The sequence below is a fragment of the Brienomyrus brachyistius genome, chromosome 21 (assembly GCF_023856365.1).
Source record: "Brienomyrus brachyistius isolate T26 chromosome 21, BBRACH_0.4, whole genome shotgun sequence".
In the NCBI taxonomy this organism is placed as follows: Eukaryota; Metazoa; Chordata; class Actinopteri; order Osteoglossiformes; family Mormyridae; genus Brienomyrus; species Brienomyrus brachyistius.
The window spans coordinates 12461147-12471189 of record NC_064553.1 but is presented as its reverse complement, the minus strand read 5'-3'; the positions used below and the strand labels follow the sequence as shown (position 1 = coordinate 12471189).

Sequence of the window (10043 nt, the reverse complement as noted above, 5' to 3'; positions counted from 1 at the left end):
AAAGACAAATGAATGGGGTTTCATCGTTGTTAATAGAAAAACATGTATAATAAAATATAGACACAGCAACTTTATCCAGTAAAGTTGATATAACGTTATACAGAGTGTTATACGGAGTGTGTACTCGTGCAGGTTTTGCGATATATGGATATAACATAATACATGTACTTTAATATATAATATGTATGCACTTTAAAATATATTCAATTTGTAACATGGTATTTTTCATTCTTTAGGGTCAAACAGTGCGAAAATAACGCAGTAATACAGAAACTTCGGGACGTTTTGCTGACCACTTTATAATTCTGTGGCACGTTGCGGACGAGTGGCGGGTGAATACGGTCCCTGTTTTAGTACCATTGGGTAACTCTGGCTGTACCTGTCCCCCCCCCCCCCCCCCAAAAAAAAGTGTCATACATTTGTTATCCTGTATGAATGTCAGTTTTGTTTTTACACGTTGACCTACTGATTCCGGTCTATTTTGAGTTTATTTCCTCACAATGGTAATGAATACCCAGACTTACCGCAGACCTTAAGGCAGATGGCACAATTTTCGCCTCTATATTACCGCAATTGTTTTTTTTAAGCAAAGCATAAACACAACGATTTTCACTGATTTTAAAAATAAGTCAAACAAAACTCAGAAGGCCACGAAAATAACGGTGTTTACAGCCTATTAGCATGACGTTGACAGCAAATATGAAAATAGCTTTATCCAATACTAAAGCAACTCAGCTTGGTATCCTGGTAGGCCTGTTACGGGAATGCTGGACTATATTATGAACCACTAAATATGTTTATTATAGAACTATAGTTTAAAATAATAATGGGTACAATTCAAGTGGATATTCTCTCCACATTACTGTAGGGTTCCTTCCACAGCCCAAGACACGCTTGGCGCTTTCCGTGACAGACTCCGTCTAACCTTAACACTAACTGAATAAGCGGCCGTCAATAATGTATGAACGGTGTCAAGTATGTACATTGTAACAATAGAGCAGATCACATAATTTTATCTACAAAAGACTTAAATCTCTTATTCCAAGCAGTATTTTACACACTTAGACCATGTAATATTTCACAGTGTGTAATTAGACAAAGTAACTTGACAAAAAAAATAGCAGGAACCCACCAGAAACCTGAGCCTCATCCATCCGGTTCAGCACGATACCTGTTGCCATCATTTAAATATTTCAGTAGCTGTAAATATCAGTTATGCGTAGTAGCGATTGGTCAGCTTTTGTATAATTAAGGTGGGGAGGAAAAACGTGAAACATTTACTGCACTGTTATTAGTGAAATTCGCACTAGAAATTCAATTCGTCGGCAAAAATTTGTCCATTAAATCTCTGAGCAGAGTAACTTGTCCTACACTAACGCAAGACATTTCCTGTATTGAATTCTAAAGAAATCTCAGAGATTAATGGTGGTGGCTTTCTAGGTGATAATGTACCAGAATGTTTTAAGAAATTAAAGTCTTAAAATGAATTTCAATAGGTCATTAGCATTTTACGTTTGGTGTTAAAAATAATCAAGATAAACTATTTTAGGAAACAGATCAACAGTATCAGGTAGACAGAGGCAAACGAGGTCGTCAGTGATGACAGAAAGACGAGCGATAAAATGCTGAATATGTTGGGCTCTGAGCCAAGGTAGTGGCTAGTTTTACAATAGTTAGTTTTACAGTAGTTACATAAACAAGGGAAACAACTAACGGTTGTACACTTTGTTGCATTATGATGGTCAATATTTGGCAACGTCAATGAATATCCATAAAACAGCTCAGGAATTCGGATGCAGAGTTCAACTTAATTAGGTCGGTCAAAAGGAATCAGGATGTAAAACAGTTCATATACAAACACTTATTGTATCATATAGTGATTTAGTAATGTTTATAATTTATCAGCAAATTCAAAACTGTATGCAGGCTAGTAAATGCACCCAAAATACACTAAAGAACTTGACAGTCAAGATCTGGAGTGATGGACTCTCCCCCGCTAAGGGCTTTCCCCTGCTTTGTGCCTCACGATGCATACAATGACCCTTCAGTGGAGAGGCTCGAACACAGGGGGCAACTTGTGGTGAATATAGAAATAAAACATCCATTGCAGACGGCGGAACCACTGAGTCGACGTTTTTATTCAACTAGCATCTAACTGTTACTTTTAAAAATCTTTTTTTGTGCTTTACACTGCACTTAAAACACCCAGTTATCATATGCAAAAGATTATGCCTATTTCAAACAGGCTTGAACTGAATGTTACAATCGCGTCTGAGATGCTGAAACACTAACTGAAAAGGATCATAGCAATAAACCTTATATGTGTATCTGTACAGAAAAAGTACCTTTCCCTAATTAATAGGTGGAGAGCAGTAAAAGTTGAATGAGGACCAGACAAGACGTGTACAATACCTCTGTAGTATTCAGCAAGTAACCAAAAACTGTATGCAGTAATTGTTTAAAGATGTATTTTTCAGTTGGGGGGAAAAAAAACAAACTCCCATTGACAGACTATCTTAAGTGGGACTGTCTTTTTTTTCCAAGAAAACCAAAGAAATTAAACATTTAAAATAATCTTGTAGATACAAGTTCAAAACAAAGTACTGTTCACAATTTTCTTCTTTCACTACCCAATCAGAAGAGACTCTTGGCTCCCATTGGTGGGGATTATCCAATCAAGGCAAGAGACTAAGGTTCTGATGGAACCGACGCAGGGGCCAGCACTGCAGCTAAACATCTCTCCAGACATCGTACAGCTCCTCTCCGATCCCGTTCAGAGTGCTAAATACGCAATTCCTTTTCTTTCTTAAACACACACCATCGTATGAATCCTTGATGCTGAGGACAGGTCGGTTTAAAAGGGAATCGGTGGATCTTTCATATAAAAGTCAATGAGAGTAAGCACAACAGGCAAAGGATGATGCCGGCAGATCCACAGAGCTCCAACGGCACCGCCCTGTCCGGCACTGGTCACGAGTGCCTCCCCAACACAGCCCCACCTCACCCCGGCTCGCCCCGCAACCCCCCCCCCCTCCCCCGCACTTTTCCTTCGGGTCCCCTCAGCTCTCCGCGGTGGCGGGTTGTGTCTCCGCAGCGTTCGCGTGGTCCGGGTCGTCATTGGGCCACTGTGGTTCCACTGGACTTTTGGGGCTGAAGAGCAGAAACAGCCATTGGCTTAATCAGAGGAATTTAACGCTCTCCTCAGTTATGTGACAATTACATACGTTCTACATCCAGCACTGAAGCGGACTTCGCAAAAATGCAGGTATCGTCATGGTAATGTTTGTTGTGTTTGCTAGAGCCTAAACCTTGATTTCTGTTTGATGCATCTTGAAACTATGAAAAACTTGTCAAATTTATACATTTATAAACCCTTTGCTCAAAGGAGAGAAAAAAAAAATAGAAAAGCACTCACGTAGCAGGGGGTGAGGTGGTCTGGTTGTGGTCGTTCTCCTGGTCCTCTTCTTTGGGACTACGGGTCCCATCATCCTCCTCCTGTTTTAGAGCGTCAGACTCCCCATTTACCGGTGCTGTATCTAAAAACAACCAGACAGATGTAAAGGGAAAAGAGCTCAGATCTCCCATGTATGGCGAGGAGGAAACCAGGCAAAGAATCCTGCAGCCTTACCGTTTTTGGTCTCCTTTGCGCTGTTCACTGGGTCCTTGTTTTCTGGCTGGGATTTTAGCGCCCCCTCTGTCTTGCCTAGGAACTGCATTTTCAGCTTATTGTACACCTGGCTGGCCTTCTCCATCACTTCGCTGCTGGCTTTATAGCGGCGAATCTGAGGCAAGTGACATGAAAGTTAGGGGCAAAAAAACAACAACATAGAGACAAAAGAACAATGTCAAACAATGGTCATATCACCTTCTAGGGTGAAAAAGATACAGTAACCATACATGTTCAACAGACAAGCAGGGCTATACATACAGGAAGATCATTAATCAACCTGTTTGGATTAAAACCCAAGCAATTCAAGTCATGCACAGATATAAGCAGAGGGGTCCACCAACCTTCTTCAGCGTGGCAATGACATCTGTGTTTTTCTGGAGGAGATGGCTGGTGACCGGTACAGAGCCCAAGTCCTCTAATGCCTGCAAGCAGCGTTTGATGTCCTGGGTGGGTGGGGAGGCAGTCAGGGAAAACACATTTTACAATGCAGTAAAACTGGCATCACAAGGTCTGTGTTGCAGACTCGCTGATTGGCCCATTAGTGAATGACAGCGGGTGAACTGTCAAAGGGGATTAGCTGTGCCAGTCACTCACCGGACTGTCGACCTTCAGGGCAAACTTAATGTCAGTGTGGAGCTTCTGCAGCTTCTCCTCTGGACTAGGCTCTGCCAATGGACACGCAAGTATGCACACATGGGAAGAGAACCATATATCAACATCAATGGAGGAAAAAAAAGGGTACAACAGGATAAGGAAAACAAAAGTACAGAAAATTGTGGTTTCGAAGTCACTTAAACTTCTTGTTCGCTTTACTTTGCATGGAGCTATTAGCTGCATAAAAGTAGATATGGTAATGCATGTGCGGGGGGCTCACCTTTTTTCTTTTCCACCTTCTTCTCTGGGAGGCGCTCTGGCTTACGTTTGAGTTTTTCTGGCTTGGAGGGCCTGGGGGGGCAATACATCATGAACAGACTGATCCACGGCAGCGGTCCCCCCAACAGGTTAATGTCACAGAAGGACGGGACTCAGGACGGCCCCTCCCTCGCCCACACTCCCTGTCACCCACCTGCCGCGAGACTCCACACGCAGCACCTTCTTCTCCTTCCTGTCCCTCTCCTTCCTGTCCTTGCCTTCTTTCCCCGACCGGCCTTTCTTCTGGCTGTCCACACGCTTGGGGGCCTTCTTCATCTGAGCGGTGGGGGGAGGGGGGGGACGGTAAACAGATTAGCCACAAGACAAAGGACCTATGGAGAATTTACCGAAGCCCCTCCCCCCCACTTGGCATGCTAATGATCCACCGTATTCATAGGGACACCCTGAGACCCACCTCAGTAGGGGGTGGAGAGTCCGAATCCGAGGGGGCGGGGATTGGGGCGGGTGGTGGTTTTTTGGTCTTCTTGATGGGACGATCATCGGGGTCCTCGTCGGACCTGCTGCTGCTACTTGTCCCGCCTCCACCTCCTCCCCCTTTTTCTTTCCCTCTCCTCCGCTTCTCCTCCTCCTCACGCTCCCGCTCCCTTAGCCTCCGCAGCTCCTCCGCCTCCTCCCGCTTGCGCCGCTCCTCCAGCTCCCGGCGCCGCTCGTCGTCGCGCCGCTTCCACTCACTGATGCGGTCCGGCTCACTGCTGCTGGAGGCCGAGGTGACAGGCGTACGTGAGCTCACACGTGGGGGGGGGAGAAGGTGCGGGATCACGTGAGGGAGGATGGGGAAGCGGGGCGGTTCTGCACCCACCTTTCGCTGTCAGAGGAAGAGCTGGGTGCTCGGACCGGGGCGGGTTTAGGCTTTCGTCCACGTGGTTTGGGAGGGGGCTTCTCGGCTATAATTGTCAATGGGACATTAGAACCTTCTAATGGCAAAAATGGCAATAGCAACAACAATATTCCAGAAAAAAAATCTATTCAAAATCAAATCAATTCAATGTGGTGTAATATTTTGATCAGAGAGCCCCTATGAATTGCCTTCTTACCTTTCTTACGTGCCTGTGGAGTCTTTCTTGGAGGCGGGTCAGACTCAGAGTCAGACTTAGATTTGAACCCAGACCCAGACTCAGAGCCGGACAGCGCCGGCCGCGGCTTCTCGTCTGGTTCGCTGCGACCCCCGTCGTCATCGGAGTGGGACGCGGAGTCGGAGTCTGATTCAGATGCTGGCTTCTGAAGCAGCAGAGGCAACCAGAAGACAAACAGCAGGAGGGCGGGAGAGGGAGAGAGAGAGGGAGAGAGAGACATTCAGGGGCTGCTTCCTGCTGCTGTGTCAGAATCAAAAGCGATACGAACAACAGTATTTCCCTTACTTTTCGCCTTCCTCTCCCAGCTCCTCGCTTTCCACCTTTGGGTCCTGCCTTCTTCTCCGGAGTGAAGTCCTGGCAAAGAGAAACACATCAGCCTGCCAGCTTCGTGCCCTTTACCCCGGGGGCGCCACGGACAGTTACCTGGTCGCTGTCCTTGCTGAAGTCCGAGTCCGAACTGGGGGATGGCTCCGGCTCAGAGGGGGAGCCGCTCTCCTGCTCGTCCTCGACACGCTCCGGCTCACTGGAGGAGCCACGCGACCGTTTGAAGGGGAGTCGCTGCGAGCACAGTGACACACTCAGGTACAGGCAGATTCTAAATTGTACCACAGTGACGATATTAAATTCAGATACCGGAACTCCTTCAAAACTCCTTATAAAAATGCCATCTGTTATAGGGCTGGGCATTTAATCGAATTTTAACTTCAATTAGGTTTTTGGCTTCCAACAATTATCAAAATGAAATAAATCGAGATAAAACGATTATTGTGCCGCATTTCGTTTCGCAATGATGCTCCCGTTTTGTCTTGTTATATCCAAAGCACCCATTCCATCCGCTTTGTTTCTCAGTTGAATTACGTTTAGTTCAAAGTTCAAGAAATGCACGATATTTCAGTCAATGAAAAATTGCGTTAATCATCATCTCAGGACTGATGGAAACAATCGTGATTATGACTTTTCTCTCTCCAGAATCAGGCAGCCCTGATCTGTAACGACTGAATGATTAAGCATGGGCACAGTTAAGCTATCAAGTGATTCCCTGTCCTCAGCTATTCTTTTGTTCTCAAATCTCAGATCCCATGAGACACTAATGGTGCACCCGTCTTTCCAAAACGATAAAACACCAACCTTAGCCGCGGGGGCTTTCCGCTTTAGCCCTCCTTTCCCTCGTCCTGCGTCCTCACTGCCAGAGTCGAACTCTTCCTCGCTCCCGGAGTCGGCCTTCCTTGGGACCGCCGCGTCCTCCTCGGCGTCGCTCCCTGCTTCGTTGGCCTCCGCCTCACTCTCAGAGGAGCTGACCGGCTGGGACGACACGGAAACAGGAGAGCTACATACGGCAAAGTGTCATCGGGGACGGGGGACGGGGGGGGGTCATTGTAACCAAGCCAGCATGCAGAACACAAAAATGCAGCCCGCATGTTTGCGGCAGGTCTTGGAGTGCATTTCTGGATCCATTCATTCATATGATGTGGCAATAATATGCTAATTCCACTAACACAGGGATGGGGCAGAGACTCGAACCCTGGTGCCAGAGGTGTGAGGCAACAGTGCTAACTGCCAGACAAGGCACACCCTCCCTCCCCCATCCCCCCCAGCTGGAACAGCAGGTCAGGGATGAGGCTTTAGCTGCCACAGCTTATGGAGGCTACTTTAAGTTTACACAGTGAGAAGCTCAGGTTATCTTCACAAGGTGAGACACAAAAAAGTGAGCCACACAGACAAAGCGCTAGCAGGAGATAAGGCACAGCTCAGCACTGTGCCTCGCAGATGGCAGTGTGTGATCTGTTACCACAAGTAAGTGTGTCTTACTGCAGGCATGCTGTAGGACGCGTGTGGGTTGTTCTGGATCTCCCACAGGCCCTCATTGAAACCCTTCCTCTTGTTGGGTTTGCCATAGCGGTCGCGGTACTTCTCGTAGGCGAAAAGGTCCTTTGGAGCGAGGAAGGCACTGGGGAGAGAGAGAAGGCAGGAAACAGCCAAAACTATATTCAGGCAATAAAACATTTTCAATACTTATAATTGTTTTTGTCAACATGGTGGTGCTATTGCATCAGCTACAATTGTTTGCATATTGGCTGAAATTAGAATTAAACCTACCGATAGCAACATTAGTAGACACTGTGTTATTCCTGATATGAAATAGTACAGTAACCTATCCATCCATTTTCTGTTTCTGTACCCACTTGCCCTATAGGTCTGGAGTCTATCTTGGAAGCAATGTAAAAAAAGCAGAGAACAACCCAGGACGGGGTGCCAACCCATCACAGGGCACAAAGCAGGGAACAACCCAGGACAGGGTGCCAACCCATCACAGGGCACACACCCACCATTCACAACTACAGGCTATTTGGCAACTCCAGTTCACCTTAACAGGTTTGTAGACTGGGGGAAATCCCCAGGGGGACACAGAGATAGTATGCAAACGCGACACAGGGAGCGATGGTGGGGACTCGAACCCTGGTCCGACAGGTATTAGGCAACGGTGCTAAGCAGCACATCTACATGAACCACTGTGGATTTCAAAGCATGTTTCCCTATTGACTAATTCTAAGCGTGACAACAACTGTTAAAGTTTCTTTCACGGATGGTATTTTTGGATCTTTTTCAAAAAAAAAAACTTAAAATTTCAGATTAGATACTGATAATGACATGAAAATTGTCAATAAAGTCTTGTTTGGTGCCACCTAGCGGTAATTAAAAGTAAGCTCGCATCTGCCATTTTACGAATAACAAACTCATCGTATTAAATTATTCACAACATCAGCTCCGCCAAATATCTAATTTTTAAGAGAGGTTTCCAAGATTTGGCAGTATTACCTAACTGCATAGACAAAGCCCATTTCTGATATTGGCTATGAACTAATACATGTATGATACCTCACAATTTATAGGACAAAAATGTGCAAACTTTGCGGGGAAAATAAAACTTCATTTTGAAATAGTTTGTGTCACGTGTACCAAAATGACACAAAATGTAGATGCATGTAAATGAAAGTCACAGGAGTAATGGGATGAATGTGAATGACTAGGACCACCACCTCCTCCCTCACTCACGAGCTGTACTCACGTCTCATGGGTCCCAAAGAAGAAGATCGGAATTTTATTTGGTGGAGGTTTTACTGCCCCCTCAGCCACATCTTCGATCTGGGTGGAGTGAAGGGAAGAACGTCACATCTTGCAAGATAAACTGAAACGCTTGGAAAGAGCTCTTCATCCACTACTCTCCTGCCATGCACGAAGGCATCCTAATATGTTAAAATGGTGAGCAACAACTCGTAAAGGAAATACTCTTTATTGTGCCTACTGCCATAACATCTGTTCTGCCTGTATTAAGATCGCCAAGCAGAGTTGCGCAGGGCGGTTTTGTTTTACAGTCTTTCACGCTGCATCATTGGGAAAAAACGAATTCTTATTTCCTGAGGGATTTTATATACGGTAACGGGTATAGCGTATATAAAATATAGCGTATATAGGGTATAACGTAACCACGTGCAGAATTCTGGAAAAACGGAGTAAGTTATGAGTAACATATGACAACTGCTACAAAAACTACATCTACAAAACCGTTACAAGTAAAACTTGATTGTTCAAAAATGCCATGTCAAAAAATTACAATAAAGTTTGCATTTCTTTTTTGCAGGTTAAAACCTATAAAATAAAACACAGTAACAGTCGTTTCAAAGTAGCAGACGTTAATTGGGCTAGTTATTTCCCACTCAAGACTCACTGTAAAACTTGGGACATTCTGCAACCCTGAAGCCAATAAGGAAATGAACACGGGAGAGCGACAAAGATGAAAAACATACTGATTTCCATGAGTTCCAACATACTGAAGATAACGCCTTGCAGAATTACACATAACTATCTGCTGACACTAACATCTCAGCAACATGCAATATCTAAAGGAAGCCACTAACTATCGTATGCTAAACAGACACGATTGTTCAGTCTGTGTCAACTAGAAAGCTTGCACACCGAACCCCCTGGCGACGCAAACGCCCCCCATCACTAAACCCCGCGGTGCGGTGCAGGCTTACCCGGGCCGGCCAGTGGGGGTACCCCTTCATTTTAGCGAACACCAGGTCCCCAGGCTGAAAATTGTGAGGCATCTCTCTGTCCGTACGATCACTCTAAGTTATATATCCTTTCTTCTGGCGTTTTATGTGCCTCGTACCCCTCAGGTTTGAGGCCGACACGAAACCTGCTTCTCACCCCACAACACAGCGCGAGACGGCGGCTGAGTTGGACCGTTGCTTCCTGTAACTCTCAGGGTTACAGACCGGATGTCCCGCCCTCTTTTAACATTTCTATTTGCGAAGCTTCCCGTCATTCATAGTCTCCCACGAATGGTACAGCGCGGTGTGTAA

At 45.6% G+C, this 10043-nt stretch overlaps 1 protein-coding gene across 2 annotated transcripts; it reads right to left on the bottom strand.

The window, feature by feature from the left end:
- Nucleotides 1-2117: 2117 nt before the first annotated feature.
- hdgfl2 (HDGF like 2) lies at nt 2118-9955 on the bottom strand. Of its 2 annotated transcripts, none has more exons than XM_048988929.1 (16): nt 9714-9955; nt 8744-8820; nt 7486-7624; nt 6805-6978; nt 6100-6234; nt 5962-6030; nt 5638-5821; nt 5403-5487; nt 4998-5298; nt 4737-4858; nt 4545-4615; nt 4265-4335; nt 4012-4113; nt 3629-3782; nt 3416-3536; nt 2118-3150 (listed from the first exon to the last, which is right to left on the bottom strand). In XM_048988929.1, the coding sequence occupies exons 1-16, from the start codon at nt 9783-9785 to the stop codon at nt 3060-3062; spliced, it is 1968 nt and encodes a 655-aa protein (XP_048844886.1). In that variant the 5' UTR covers nt 9786-9955; the 3' UTR covers nt 2118-3059. The 2 variants fall into 2 exon arrangements, with proteins under 2 accessions (XP_048844886.1, XP_048844887.1); XM_048988930.1 differs by having other exon boundaries at nt 4998-5295.
- Nucleotides 9956-10043: the final 88 nt, after the last annotated feature.